Here is a 16,573-nt window from a genome sequence, read left to right as displayed (position 1 = left end):
AGAGGCTACTGCAGAGTGACAAGGCCTGCTGGCCAGATCGGTAGGAGTTGCTTTAGCGTATTATTCTAAAACGGGATTAGTTAAGTAACTCTATAGCCCAATTCAAACACTGAGCCCAATTCAGTTTTCTAAGCTTCCCACTTCTGTATACCAGCTAAATGCCACTGATTAGGCTTTCAATTGAACATTTTCTGAAAGGCTTTTGACTCAGTTCTGGAATAATTAATGAGATTCAACAGAAAATTAATACAATAACCAACTAACTGTAACCATCATGGGCAGCAGTGGTACACGCAAATGTTCAATCAGCTTCTGGAAACCAGCCTTGCTGCTACTCACAGAAGCAGACACCTATTCTATTGCACAAAGATAATTTACAGTCACAAGGAACATTTTCATACCAGTCAACTATTATATGTAAAAAAAATATTATTTTAATCCAAATATAAAAATTCAGATGCCTTCATCTAAATAAAAACCTATTTTTCATTAGGATTACCAGATGAATTTAATTTGGATTAAAATTAATGTCTGTTTTTTATTAATATACATCTGTTAGAGAGCTATCTAGTCAAATAGGGAGTCCAGTTTCTCATAGTATATACTGGAAGGATAAACATTGCTGTGTGCTAAAATTCAGTAAAAAAAGCACTAATAACAGCCTGAAATATTCTTGAAGAATACCAAAATATCCCATATAAATAATGGTCTTTTATCCACTGTCTAATTTTGTAATTCTTACAGTGATTTTTACCTTTTAGAAGTACTTTACATTTATGACTCAAAATTTGTATCCCTTTTAAAGATGAATCCTGCTTATTTTACCTTTAAATAGCTATAAAATTACTATGCAAATTATTATATTTTTATTGAAATACTGTCTGTTAAATAACAGTGCTCAATTCAAAATAACTTGAAAATTCAGGAAGATCATTCTGTATCTTCAATAGCTATCCTTGCAACAGTAAGCAGACTCTGAATGTCTTATTCAGAAATATTTTGTGCACTCTTCACTGCAATTGGAATTGTCTAGGCAAAAGACAGTAGACTTATTCTGATGTCTCTATATGTCTGATATCTGAACATGTTTTATTCTAGTGCATTCACTCCAATGTTATAATTAATTTTTTCCTACTCACCCCCAAAGTAAGAGCCATCTGTCAGCTTCAGCTCCTTGTTGGATTTGGTGATGACGCCAGCAACACCGTGCTGAATGAAATACATCTTTTTACCCACAGCCCCTTCTCGGATAATATAATCACCAGGTTGGAACACCTCAAATCGCAGTTTGCTTAGCATGGCAGTCACAAAATTTGGGTCTGCATTAGCAAAAAGAGGCATTGTAGCAACCAGCTTCCGACAATTGAAGTTGACAATCTCCTAAATGGGAAGGAAACACAATGATAATAATGGTCAGCAAATACATACATTATGATGGGCATTGAGAAAAGACTTTCTGCTTTCTTCACAAATAAGTTCTTTATGCTCTTATTGGACTTTTCTGTGTTTCTTTCTGTGCCTAATTTTTTAATCTTTTCATTACATTTTCATCTGTTTCTACTTAAGTGATTGAAACAAGAGTGCAATACTGATTTGTATTACTGAGGTCAAAGGTTGTCTTCTTCAGGTGATTTTCACATTATTTATTATTTCCCTTGGCTTTTAAGGGAAAAAAGATGACAGAAAGATAAAAATTAAATAGGAATTACACTGGCTGACAACAAGATTAGCTGCTGCAATAAGTGTATTAAGTGATAAAAGTTATGCAAGCAGAAAGTTTATCCCTGTGTTTTCAAATATTACACCAGTAACATCTTTCTGATTGGAACAACTGCAGTGGTAATATAAATGCACATTATAGTTAGCTGCAGGGCTAGCTGAAATCAACAGGAAAATTTCCTTCCCAGAATTTAATTCATCTTATAAACACTGAGGCATACATTCCTGCCCTTCAAAGAAATGCATATACAGTAGACCCTTATATGCAGAAAGTACTATTTTCCTAAGACTGCTACAGGCCTTAAGGGCGTCTCCCATCAAGAATATTTATATTTACAGAGCCAACTATGAGCACATCTACATGAAAGTATTAGTACCAAAAAACTATAAATATCCTACTTGCTTTAAATAAAAAAAATGAACAATTCCTGAAAGAATTTCAAATTGTTTCAAGCTAATTCTTGCAGACCTTACTTTGTCTTAGGAAAATGAACATGGTCAGTTGTCATACAGATTTAACAGTGTATTGAAGAACTGGGACTAATCAGTATTAGACATGAAGAGGGGCTCAGGCAGGCAACATCTACTGAGTTAGTAACCCAAACATGACAGGAAGAGCATATATGATCATCTGTGTATAAATGCACAGAGAAGAAATAAAAAAAAATACAACCAGCAGTCACCTAACTGCTTTGGAAAGCTAAATATTATTTCAGTGTCAGAGGAGCATCCCTAGCATTTCTTACACCAAGACAACCCTTCATGATTGATGTAAAGGAGACATCCCACCTACCAGTGCTCTCACCTCCTTGACTGAGGCCCCTTGCACTCCTGCTGGATGTTGCTCTTTCAACCTTCCATGCATCTGCTGTCTCATACTTACATATCTTGTATATCCCATGCAGCTTGCTCTCTGGACAGCAAGTTCAGATATGCTTGTCCACAGTTCAGACAAATTCCTTCCTTCTCCTCCCACCCCCACCATCTGATATCCTGCTTGCAGACATGATGGGAAAGTTTAGCTAATTCCACAGTATAAGCATCAAAACCATAAAGGGCTCTTCAAACCAGTCCCCTTGCATCTGGGAAGGAGGTGGGAATCTCCCTTTGAAGGGAAGCCATTAGCTACTGAGGCAATTAAGAGGCATGGGCATGATCTAAGAGTGAAGAAACAACCGCCTTTCCCAGAGAAATTACATCCTTTCAAAATAAATCCAGTGGAACTTGGAAAAATAATGTGAAGCAAAATGTCTCACCAGGCACCTGGGAAGCAGTAAGCTGTTATCTCCAGCAATGTCTTATTTTCTATTAAAAAAAAAACCAACCCAAAACAAAACAAAAACCAGGGCAAAATTACTTCCTTGTGCTACTCCTAGGATAGACTTATGATATCTTCTGACAATCCCACAAGAAAGTGTCATTATATAATGGCAAGGTGGAAACAGAAGTGTCTGTAAGCAGAAATGAACATTGACTCTTAACAAAGAGCATTACAGTGATTCTCTTTAACCTTGGTCTCAATAGCATCACATCTCTATACTTAGATAAGTATAATATCTTTTTTCCTCTGGAATGAACCAAGGAGATACAAAAAATATATAATTTCATATAATTATAATTTAATGCAGATTTAATTTCAGAATTATTGGGTTAAAGATAGAGTGAATGAAGAGTAAGATGCTACATCTTTGAAGTCAATCACTAAACTCCAATTGAATTCAGTGGGGATATGATTCCACCAAGAACATTTTATCTGAGAATTATTTATAAGCAATGGAGATAGAACAACACTCCCCTTCCATCACTTTTCACTGTACTGCCTCACTCTCCCTCACCCTCTCTGATTGCCATATTTCCCCTTCTTATGAGCATTTTAGCATGCCTGAAACACTGCACCATGTATGGACTCCATGGCTAAGCATAAATGGGCTGGATTAAGACAGGAGGAGACCAATCTGAGATCAAGAGCAGACTTCTTCATGATTGCATGAAACTTGAAATGTACAGGAATACATGGCAGGAATGGAAACCAGAAAAGATGGGAGGAAAAGAGCACAGAGATTTGTAATGACTGGGAGACTCCTACTTATAGAAAGGAGGAGTGATCTGGCTATGACTCCCACCCAGTGCAGGCAAAGACATGGGTGCTACTGGTGCAATACTATGGGACAATACTATCTCCTCACATGACATCAGAATCAGAGCTTAAAAACTCCCCACAAACTAGTCTTGCTTGTAAAAACACATGGAAAATTTGATGCAAGACGTGGTGCTGTTTGCCTGAATCCAAAAATTATCTCAAGCAACAGCATTGCAAAGTGTGAACTACCAGATAAGTGTCATTGGCATTCAAGATCAACGAATCTTGCTGTCCTGGTTTCGGCTGGGACAGAGTTAACTTTCTTTTTAGTAGCTGGTACAGTGCTGGGTTTTGGATTTAGTGTGAGAATGATGTTGATAACGCTCCGATGTTTTAGCTGTTGCTAAGTAGCGCTTATCTTAAGCCAAGGACTTTTCAGTTTCCCATGCTCTGCCAGCAAGCAGGTGTGCAAGAAGCTGGGAGGGAGCATAGCCGGGGCAGCTGACCTGAACTAGCCAAAGGGGTATTCCATACCATGGAACATCACGCCCAGTATATAAACAGGGGGGAGCTGCCTGGAAGGCACGGATCGCGGTTCGGGAACTAACTGAGCATTGGTCAGCGGGTGGTGAGCAATTGCATTGTGCATCACTGGTTTTTTTTTTTCTTCCCCCCCCTTCCTTTTTTTGTTGCATTCCTTTTCATTACTATTATTATTATATTTCATTATTACTATTTTTAGTATTATATTTTACTTTAGTTATTAAACTGTTCTTATCTCAACCCACGAGTTTTACTTTTTTTTCCCTTTGCTTTCCTCCTCCTCACCCCACTGGGAGGGGGAGGGGGAAACGGCTGCATGGTGCTGAGTTGCTGACTGGGGTTAAACCACGACACCTGCTGAGTCATTAAGTCAAGAGGAGTAATCCCAGGCTACCCTGGTACATTCTGTATGAGAGAATAAATATTAAAAAAGAGATTCCAGCTGACTGTCTTGCTAAAGGATGAGGAAAAGCCTGTTTTCCTTCTCATCTAAATAGGTAACAAGGAACTTAATTTCTCAGTAAAGCTTCAGCCACCGCTTCCCTTCCAAAGGAAAGTTATTCTCTGCTCCCACTGCTTGCAGTATGGTGGCATCACGCGAGGAGTCCCAGACTACATTCTCAGCTCCGTATGAGACTGCGTTACTGCAGTCTCGGCTGATGCTGGAAAGCTGGCAACAACTATTACTTGTCTTGCCTTGCTCAGGGACTTTTCAGCAGACTTGCTGCTTGTTTTCTGTTTCTGAAAGTGAATAACTCTGTCTTGCATGTCCAGAAGGCAGAGAAAGGAAATTACTAAAGAAAGCAAAAATTGACTGGAAATTATATAGACGCTGGTGGGGAAGCAAAGAAAAGGCTGGGAGAGTGAAAAGTTCAACTCCAGTCATGATCAGGAAGAAAGAGAAAAATAGACCTAGGTGGAGTATTAAGAAAGAGAATAGGAGGAAAACAAAAAGAAGAAACACAAAGGAACTAGAAGAAAGGGAAAAAAGGAGGCAGGAAGGCTGACTTTCAAAAACAGATCGAGAAACTGAAATTCCTGAAAAAGTGAGAGCACAGGAGCACAGAACCTGGAGAAAAAGTGTCTGGAGTGAAAGCTGAGAAGTGGGGCAAATGAAGCAAACAAAAAGGAAATTGGAAAAAAAAGACAAGTGATCAATAACATATCTTAATAGCTTCATAGGCGAGCATGATATAGACAGAGGGGAGAATTCAGGCCTGCATGACTCCTCTGCACAGAGCCAGCCCAGCCCAACTGGAAAGGAATTCATCTTGTCTTGGGAAAGCCAACAAATCACACCCTTGTTGCAGGATTTTCACCCTTGGAACCTCATGTCCTCTTATGGGTCCATCTTCTGCCCGCCTTTCTCTCTCAATATATAATCTATATCTGGATATACCCATGTATACACACACCTTACCTACTCAGCCTGAGTTACCTAATGAAGGTACCAACATAGCTACAAAACCATCCTGCTGTGGTGTGGTGACCCTGGCTGGATGCCAGGTGCCCACCAAAGCCGCTCTATCACTCCCCCTCCTCAAATGGACAGGGGAGAGAAAATATAATGAAAGGCTTCTGGGTCGAGATAAGGACAGGGAGATCACTCAGCAATTACCGTCACAGGCAAAACAGACTCGACTTGGGGAAATTAGCTTAATTTATTGCCAATTAACACCAGAGTAGGATAATGAGAAATAAAACCAAATCTTAAAACACCTTCCCCCCACCCCTCCCTTCTTCCTGGGCTCAACTTCACTCCCGATTTCTCTACCTCCTCCCCCCGAGTGGCACAGGGGGACAGGGAATGGGGGTTGTGGTCAGTTCATTACATGTTGTCTCTGCCACTCCTTCCTCCTCACACTCTTCCCCTGCTCCAGTGTGGGGTCCCTCCCACAGGAGACAGTCCTCCATGAACTTCTCCAACATGAGTCCTTCCCATGGGCTGCAGTTCTTCATGAACTGCTCCAGCATGGGTCCTTCCCACGGGCTGCAGTTCTTCATGAACTGCTCCAGCATGGGTCCCATCCACGGGGTGCAGTCCTTCAGGAACAGACTGCTCCAGCATGGGTCCCCCGTGGGGTCACAGGTCCTGCCAGGAGTCTGCTCCAGCACAGGCTTCCCACGGGGTCACAGCCTCCTTTGGGCACATACACCTGCTCCGGCATGGGGTCCTCCATGGGCTGCAGGTGGATATCTGCTCCACCATTAACCTCCATGGGCTGCAGGGGGACAGCCTGCTTCACCATGGTCTTCACCATGGTCTTCACCACAGTCTGCAGGGGAATCTCTGGTTGGGTGCCTGGAGCACCTCCTCCCCCTCCTTCTTCACTGACCTTGGTGTCTGCAGAGTTGTTTCTCTCACATCTTCTCACTCCTCTCTTCCAGCTGCTGTTCTGCAGCAGTTTTTTCCCGTTCTTAAATATCACAGAGGCGCTACCACCATCACTGATTGGCTCAGCTTTGGCCAGCGGTGGGTCCGTCTTGGAGCCAGTGCCAGCTGGCTCCATCAGACATAGGGGAAGCTTCTGGCATCTTCTCACAGAAGCCACCCCTATAGCCCCTCCGCTCCCAATACCTTGCCACGTAAACCCAATACATGTGGTAATTTCAGCTGTTATATCCTAGTAATGCATTCATTTTGTTGATTAGTTTTCTGTGAAAGTTTATGCTAAAGTACAAATTTTCCTTATTTAAGACGTTAGAAGGTGGAAAATTACTGAGGGAGAAAGAAATGTGCTTTGTTTTTCTTTAAAGTGTTCTTTTATTTAAATATGAGATCATTCAGAGGAATAAAATACATTTCCCTGAGTCTTAATCACAGGCAGTGCTGCAATTTCAGATTCTTGTGTATTAATTTAAATATCATCTTGAGGAGAAAGAAACAGTAAAGATTATGAATGTATTTCATGTTGTTTTATGTAACTCAGAAAGTACTAGGAGAAATAGTTCTGTATTTTAAAACAAAGGTAACAAAAGAACAAACTGACAAATTAAAAGTTGACGTTCACTCATATTTTCGAGTTAATTCTTTGGAGCCAGACTGGAACCAGATTATGCTGCCTAATATAATATCTTAATTAGAAGAAATAATAATGATTTTGTGTCACCTCTACACCAAGAAAATACCAAGTGAAGCCTTAGGAAAGGATTAGGAGTGTATTATATAGCTGAAGTACTTAAAGGGCATGAGTGATTCTGACCTACATGGAGCAATTGTTGATCTAGTTCAAGTGTTGGTCTCTGTTACACAAGAACTAAGTCAGAGGTGCAATGGTCTACTTTATGTAAGAGATTGGTTAGGTAATTACACTGGCTCCTGCTCCTTTATATTGTACCGGTTTTATCACTCATCTTGGCCTTCCTGGCTATTTTTTCAAACTGATATTAAATCATCAGGTATTATAATTTTGCATGGGTTCAGTATTTCTGGATGACTGCTCCGATGCATCTCAAGATGTCACATTTACAGAGGCAGCTGCAAGTATTTAGACTGACTGGAAAAAGCTGTTGCTAGAAAAAAGCAGACAAAGTTCTTGAAAGATCTGTTTGCTTTTTCCCGTTAATCCAATTGAGCTAATAAAAGGTACTACTTCCATCTACAAATTGTGTCCTTCTTATGTGTAGGCCACCAAAGTCTGTTTATGGCTACATCAAAGAATTGCTTAGTTTCATTAGGTCACTTCTACATACTATTGTAAAAATCTAGTGCATAACTTTAACAATGCAATTTTTTTTTCTGAGTGTCCCTCCTTTACACTCTGCTTTCAAAGGATGAGAAACTAAATCAGTCTTAATTTCCTAGCTATTGAAAGGAAGAAATCACCTTATTAAGTGTCCTGGTTTCAGCTGGGATAGAGTTAATTTTCTTCCTAGTAGCTGGTATAGCGCTGTGTTTTGGATTTAGTAGGAAAATAATGTTGATAACACACTGATGGTTTCAGTTGTTGCTAAGTAGTGTTTATACTAAGTCAAGGATTTTTCAGCTTCTCATGCTCAGCCAGCAAGAAGGCTGGAGGGGCACAAGAAGCTGGGAGGGGACACAGCCAGGACAGCTGACCCAAACTGGCCAAAGAGCTATTCCATACCATATGACATCATGCCCAGTATATAAACTGGGGGGAGTTGGCTAGGAGGGGCAGATTGCTGCTTGGGAACTAACTGGGCATCAGTCGGCGAGTTGTGAGCAATTGCATTGTGCATCACTTGTTTTGTATAGTCTAATTCTTTTAGTATTATTATTGTCATATTATTATTATTATCATTATCATTATTTTTCCTTCCTTTCTGCTCTATTAAACTGTCTTTATCTCAACCCACGAGTTTTGGGGTTTTTTTTTCGATTCTCTCCCCCATCCCACTGGGTGGGGGGAGTGAGTGAGTGGCTGCATGGTGCTTAGTTGCCGGCTGGGGTTAAACCACAACATTAAGAAAGCTATTTTTTCTCTTAGAAATAACTCACAAAAGGAAAATTACTGAGCAGGTGATTAAGAGAGAACTACAGGAAAAAGCATGGTATTTAGGGATTTGGGGTTATATGAGCAGGTTAAATATATTTAAGCTGGGTTTTAAGGAGTCATATTCTGTATGTGTTCATGATATTCTGTAATTTTTTAACCCATTGGTCAATTATAGTTAACTTTGGCAGAAAGGAGGCATCTCACAGATATTGAGTTCTCCCAGGTTTTATGACAGCAGGCAATCTGGAGGACTAGGATTAGTACTCCACTGAGGGAATGACTACATCATTAGCTCACAACTTGTTTAGTATCAGAAAATCTACATGCGGCAATGGGATGCAATATTCTTTATTTCTGGTGCACCTGAAATTGTTCAAATTGCTTCGACACATTGTGTTTAATCATCTATACAGAGTGTATCACTTACTTAAAAATAAATTTTGCTCAGAGGCTTTCATATAAGTAATAATGACTATGTACATTTTTCTCTTTGAATGGGATTTCCATGATTTTTCCATTTTTCAATTACATATTGATCGCTTTTAACACAGAGACCCTGCTTAAATTTTACTTACAAATAGGGTAACTCTTGGATACCATCATTTATGTCTAGAGCTACACTGGGAAACACAATTCTCTTTTCATCAGAACTTTGATATTTTGCCATTCTGTTAACATAGCTGGATATTGCGGGTGTGTGGGCTTTAGAAAACCTAGCTCTCTGGCCCTTGTGGCTATATATTATAAAGCTCAAGAATGCTGAGGTAACCTACATGTTTGACTTACAGACAAAGCACAAAACCTGAAAAAACTTTGATCTCTAGGGCAAAGACAGTCCACATGATCTTAGTTGCCTTGAAAACCAATGGATAGCCTGTGGATTTACACTTTCAAAGCCCTCAGGTCCCCAAGACCTCCAGTGTAATTGCATAGAGGTTGCCCAGATGCAGAAAATTTTCCAGCCAGCTGTGAGATGAGACAGGCAAAAGGAGGTAGGCAAAAGGAAGGGGGGAATAAATATGCTTTCCAGCCAAATGTTGAATGAAATCCCCTGCTTGGATTCTGCCAGAACTGAGTGGAAGCAGGTTCTTTTTTTTTTTTTTCTGTCTTGTTCTGTTCACCTCATTTTAAGACAAGTCAATCTTAAAGAGTGCATATGCTAGCTAATATTGCTGCCTCCTAAGAGAAAGTAATCTTTTTTATGCATTTGCAAGCAGAAGGGATATAGATTTGACTAATTATGTTTTCTTGGCTTCGTTGATTAAATGTTGGCCTTCTGCATACTTTTCTATCATTCCCTAGTTGGTTAGAATTTTCTATTCAACTCCTTATATGCATTTTTTAGGCTTAAGAATTATTATTGCATTAAATTCAAATGCAGACAGGATAATCCTTTTAAGAATATATGGTTCAACCAAACCTCCAATAAAGTCAGTCTGATGAAGGATATCCATCTTTTCCCAGCTTGTTAATTGATTTAATTGAGCTTAATGGAGAGCAGTTCTGTGCCTCTCATGCTTCTCTTCTCTGGATCTTCCATTATATTTAGAAGATTAAACAAGAGCAAAAGAAAGAAGGAAAGAAAGAAAACAGACACTATCTATTCACCCTTTCATTCACCCAACTGTCCATCCATGCCTAAACTGGGCTATTTTTTTAAGGGAATTTAGCTTTAATCTTCTTTAATGTTCTGAAATGTTCTACGCCTCTTAATTTTGGTTTCCAGCTGGGAAAGGGATGAGAAGCATCAAAATGAGAACAGAGATACAGGCAATGTTTTAAGGCAGTCTGTAATTGTGAGATAGCCAGTCTAACCTGAAAAGCCTGAGAAGTCCTGATAACTCAGATAAGTACTTAAAGTTTGGGCCAGTTGACCAACCTCTATTTCTTGTAGGTTTTCCCTTCTGAACTGTACTGCTGAAGAAATTTCCTGAATGCTCTTAGGAAAAATGCACTCACAGTTTATTACAGAAGGTAATATGGAATTAGTGCTGTACAATACAGCAGTTGCTATAGAGACTGTTCCCTTTTATTAACTGAATAAATAAACTGCAATTTGCAAATGTATTTAACAATCACTATTTCAGTTTTCTGTCCCTGAGTAACCAAATATCTTTATTCCCATTTGTGTGTGTGTGTGTTATACTCACTAATACTAGCGTATTATAGAGGGTAGATTTAGATTAGATATTAGGAAGAAATTCTTTACTGTGAGGGTGGTGAGGCACTGGAACAGGTTGCCCAGAGAGATTGTGGATGCCCCCTCCCTGGAAGTGTTCAAGGCCAGGTTGGATGGGGCTTTGAGCAACCTGATCTAGTGGAAGGTATCCCTGCCCATGGCAGGGGGGTTGGAACTAGATGATCTTTAAGGTCCCCTCCAACCCAAACCATTCTATGATTCTACGATTCTACAATTCTACGATTCTATGATTCTATTTACTAAATACTATCTTGGGCAGGTGGCACTTAAGACTGAAGTCTTGGTTTAGTAAGGCATTTTAAATATTGAAGTTGACCCATTATGCCAATGAGACTACAGATTTAAACACATGTATTGTCAAATTGTGGCAGAAAGGTGAATCCTAAGAGATGTGAAGTTTACAAAATCCTATTGGTATCTATATCAGAAACTTGTGTTAGTACATGGAAGAGTGGCATAAATTAGTCATCATGTTTGTTGTACAAATGAATGAAGCACAACTCATGTTTTTCTAAAACAGTGATTAAGGAACAGGAGAAAGTTGGTTTTGCTAATAATTACAAAACTTTGTCTAGTCTGCTTGCTCACAGGTTAATATCTACTGTAGCATTGCTTTTCCACTGTCTTTGGAGCTTCCAGTCACCTCCTCTATCTGGTAATCTGATGATTCTGGAAACTATATTCATCCTTGTGCATTTGTACTGAAACTCCAGTGATACCACTTGCTAACACCAATTAATCTGTGGTTGACCTTGTATGTGATCTGTGTGGCAGCTACTATTTTTTTCTACTATATCCTTAAAAAAAACCCCAAACCTCAAATGCTACTTATAGCTCTTCTGAATGAAGAGTACTTCTTATATTCACCAAAGTCAGTGAGATTTCACTTGATTGCCAGAAAAAAATGGTTTTGTTTTAGAATAGTACAGGAAAGAGTGCTGGTGTTCTCAGGACAGTGCTTGATTCACCTGATTGCAATGAAGAGTAGTTGTGTATGAGAGAAAGCAAGCCACAAAGAAAAAGAGGAAGAGAGTGGAGTTTCACAAAGGCAGCTTGAGTTACTGTGACTTATTAGGTAAAATATATCAATTTGGGTGCTTTGTTGTGTAAAATATGTCAGTCAGAATGCAGAACAGCATGTGATGCCTGAACAATACAGTTTGTCTCACTGAAAAAAGGGAAGGCTATAACTTGTGGATGAAGGCAGGGAGGAAAAATCTGTGTTTGAAGCTAGCAGGGGACTGACTGGGGGCTAAAACAAAGTACTGAAGCAAAGAACTAGGTGGCAGGAAAAAATCAACATGCTTTAGGAGAAATAGAAAGCTATGGCTTGGATATAAATTTTTGTGTTGACTTATTTCTGATTTGCACCTGTTTGATCAAGAGCAGAACTTGAAGCTAGGAATACTTCCACGGAGAGTTTATTATAAGCTCTGCAACAGGAAAGAAATTCCTTCTGCCATCTTATCCCTCCCTCTTTGTCCCCTCCTCCCTTCTCCAGTCCCCTGTGTACTGCAACCCAAATGGCCAAAACAACTGAGTCAGCAAGGAGGTAGTTCTCAAGAGAATGTGTTTTATCTACACCCTATGTATATGGTTTAGCTGATACAGTAACAACAACAATCAGGAAAACAGTTATTTAAAAATCAGTGATGATTTGTTCACTGAGTTATTTTAAAGTTCTCCAAGAACTCTGGATCAGAAATACTGTTATCTTGTTAATTGCTAGGTTAACACTTACTTCTTATTATGAATTAAAAGCCCATTGGTTCAAAGCCTCTCTCTATAAAATTAAATGACTTCTTAAATTAAATCTTACTGATTATACTGGATATATAGTTATAGTTATATAACTATATATCTATATAAGCCCAGTTAGCTGAGCTTGAAATATCCACACTGAAGTTATGTTTAGAGTTTTTAATTACATTTCTGTTTGCATCTAATTTGATTTGTAACTATTCTTAGACAAATGTGTGACAGAACCCTGAATGCCTCTGTGTGTGTGTATTAGAATATTTACAATGACGTCAGCTATATATGTACACATTATATATAACAGAAGGATATAAAAAGAAAGATAAGGAGGATGCACAATCCCTTTCTAATTCTTAATCAGCCTTCGTCACTGCTTTACTATGTGACTGGGACAAGCTAATTATGAAACCGTTTGAATTTGCCTTCTAAATGAAACTACTGAAAAGGGTGCTGGAGTAGGATCAGGCGCAAGGGCTCAGTGATGTTATGTTGTGAGTAGCAACTTGCGACACGAGTGTAAGGAACTCATGTCCCACATTCAGGCCACTGCGCTGGAGCGCAAGCATGTAGACGTAGAAAAATACTGAAAGTACAGATTCTGGAGCCCAGTTTTACAGTGAAACATGAGGATGCTGCTCAGTTACAAATGAAAGGGTGAGACATGGAGAGCTGGCTCCAGAAGAGATATCATCAGATGGTGAAAATGAAGATGAAGTCTCTGGAAATAACTTAGTAGAGTGATAGACAGACAGCCCCAAAGATAGAATTTGCTTGAGTGCCACTTTGACTAAAATTGGTAGCTGCAGGGGAAAGAGATGCGTAAATGGCATGGGAGGTGTAAAGAGTGTAAGAAAGTCTGAGGAGTGCAAGTAGGCATGGTGACAGCAAGAACAGCCTCGATAGCAGATCATGTGGAGGAAAAAGAAGGCAAACTGGCAGGAGTAGACTAAGCCTATGTGGATTAGTAATAACAGCTAGAGTAAAAGTAATGCATCAGACTCTTTAAACATCCAGTAGGCAGACACACTTAATAATGGCAGATCTTGGGATGGCAAATTGGCCCTGAAAAAAAGATATTTAATTTGGGGATATCATCAGCTGTAGAACAGGTACCATAGTGAAAGAACAGGTACCATAGTGAAATAAATACCCTAAATGAGAAGTTAAAAAAATAAGGCCTTTAGGGAATACAACTTGAAGGAATTTTAGGCCAGTATTTGAGCCATTAATGTATAATGTAAACAAGATAAAAGGGAGTGCATGGTATCAGAGTAACAAAGAAAGAGTCACATTACAACTAGGAGCCAAATCATGGTCAAGACTTGACAGATCAAGGATGCATGGGACATCCTCAGCATTTGTAGATCCTGAAAATTTTTGTTCTAGGGAGCATGGAAAGGAAGTGGTTATGTAAATAATACATCCAAGAAGCCAGGGGAGATACCTGTAGCTTTCTATCATCTACATTTAGTAATTATGCTGTGCTTGCTCTCTGCATGCAATCACTAAGGCCTTAAATATTTGTGCCTGTGCTTTCTTTCCAGGACTAGACGTGCTAAAAACAAGGGGTCTGATGATAGCAGGGCTCTCAGAAACGCCATTAGCATCTGTGTATGAGACTCAGCAGCCACAGGATGCAGGTGCATATGCAGTGCCACATTCTTTACATCAGTTAAATATTCTTTTTCAAAACAATTTCAGTTCATCTGCTTGCCCAAAGTTTTACATTTATTTAACCATTAATAGCATTTAAGTACATTACTCACTTTATGAATTAAATATAGGCTGAGGATTATTTCCATAAGAAATACATTCCTATAATTTATTCAGAAAGATTTTCAAATGATCTTAAGACTATATTAATCTCTACTTTTATGAATAAATTTATCTATATTGATTTTATATCATAGGAGAGCCCTTAAAACCCTTGTCATTACAGTTCATTGTAAGGTAATATATTACAAACATAGACTGGTGGCATAGGAAATATGTGTTGAGATATACTGTAACAGTGAGAAACATAAAGACCATATTGGAGTACATAATGCAATGTATGTACTTACACAGTACTATGCAAAGGTATCGACAGAGTATTATACAGTATTTTTCTCATACACACATCTTGGACACGTGTTTGCATGTATGTGCCTGAAAGTCCGTTTATATGTGTATATATATGCATATATATGCAGTCCCACACATATATTTATATGTGTACAGGGACATACCTATATGTGTACAAATGTACATATTTGTACATTTAATGTAAAAAAAAATCAAAGTTTAATTAATGTGCCCCATTATAACTATATTTCAAATTAATTTCAGTTAAATATTTAGAGGTTAATATAACTCATGTAAGAGTGTGTGCTTGTATAACTGAAGTTATAATCTACAAGCAAAAAGGTGAGAGGAAAGAAGATTCTGCTCCCAGTCCCAATTATGTTCTTTGGAAATGAAATGTCCTGATGTTCTATATTCTGCAAGGACACATGATTTGTATCTATTTTCAGCAAACATCTTCTCACATGGTGGCCTAAAAATAGGCCAGCCATGAACTTTAAATAATGGCTCAGGAAGGGTATTAACCTCTTTCTCACATTCTAGGATGAGATTTACAGGAAAGGGACGTGGGCACATCCATACCATGCATCCCTGTCTTGTCTGCACTGGTGTTTCTACTGGGATCAGGACTGCATCCTGCCTTCTGCTTCTCCTCTTCCCCTTCCCACGCTCCCCTTATGCAAGTGCCATGACTTTTTACTGCAGAAGCCCACGAGTGGAAAACGGAGAACCTTGACAGGTACCAGAGTGCTTTCCTGTAGCCAGATCCTGCTTGAATTAAAACAGACCATGTAGTTTCCAACTCTGCATCAAGAATTTTCATTTATTTATTTTTCATTTATCTTCAATTATTCTCTACAGGGTTCAGAGGAACATGTGTTAACTTTTGCTGTTTTAATGTAAAGGACTCATAATTCAGGGATAAGGGCAAAAGATCATTTGGTTTTAGCTGAGTAAACCAAAACTTTCCAAATCCTACTAGAAAGAACACTAGCCAAACCAAAGCAAGCACAATGTTAAAAGAATGTGTTTACATAAGGAAAACTAACTCAGAAATAATCTGAAGTAATTTGTTATTATTTTTAACCTCCTAAAAATCAGCAACTCCATTTATAATTGCAATAGCATATTCAGACCTAATAGGAATGAACATGCTGTGGTAAGCAGTGTCTAATACGTAGTAACTTTTCTTGGCTTTCAGCAGAAGCTACATGAAAAAAAAGTAAAAAATGCCTGCCTCCTTCACTTCATTAAAAATTGAGACATGATAGACACTTGGAAGCATGGTCTGAATGGACTGAATGAGGCAAAGGTGTGAAATTCTCCTCTGTGGGACAGCACTCCTGTTGCATTAGCTGCTATTCTCTCAATGCACCGGACCTGGTGCCCAAGAAAACCTATCTGATTCTGCTCTTCAGATGCTTGAATAGCAGTTCAGACAGGAGCAGGCACAGACTGGACTTACTCTTCTATAACGGGCTTTGACATCTCTCACAGCATTTAGTTTGCACCTAAATAGTCTGGTACTTTTCTCAAACAACTTACCGTTTTATGAAAGAAAACTACTGCACTAAGATTTGGGGATTTGATTTGGATTAGTATACTTGAAGGGCTCATGAAAGAACTGTCATGTCTGAAATATTTATTAAACAATTATGACAAAGGAATCTTGTAGGTGCAAGACTGTTCAAAATCATAATTACTAAGAACTGCTGGTGTATTATTATCTGTATTATTGGAAGCAGTTAG

The 16,573-nt window shown here is 38.9% G+C and overlaps 1 protein-coding gene across 1 annotated transcript in view; it reads right to left on the bottom strand.

Moving 5' to 3' along the window:
• The window catches only part of LOC127029014 (potassium/sodium hyperpolarization-activated cyclic nucleotide-gated channel 1-like), a 119,104-nt gene that overhangs the window by 19,315 nt on the left and 83,216 nt on the right, over window positions 1-16,573 (bottom strand). Inside the window, exon 5 of the mRNA XM_050914684.1 lies at window positions 1,140-1,380. Coding sequence (XP_050770641.1) covers window positions 1,140-1,380 — 241 coding nt within the window. The remainder of the gene's footprint in view (window positions 1-1,139; window positions 1,381-16,573) is intronic.

Source organism: Gymnogyps californianus, unplaced genomic scaffold, assembly GCF_018139145.2.
Source record: "Gymnogyps californianus isolate 813 unplaced genomic scaffold, ASM1813914v2 HiC_scaffold_61, whole genome shotgun sequence".
Taxonomy (NCBI): Eukaryota; Metazoa; Chordata; class Aves; order Accipitriformes; family Cathartidae; genus Gymnogyps; species Gymnogyps californianus.
Note: the sequence above shows the minus strand (reverse complement) of the source record. Positions and strands in the feature narration are given on the sequence as shown.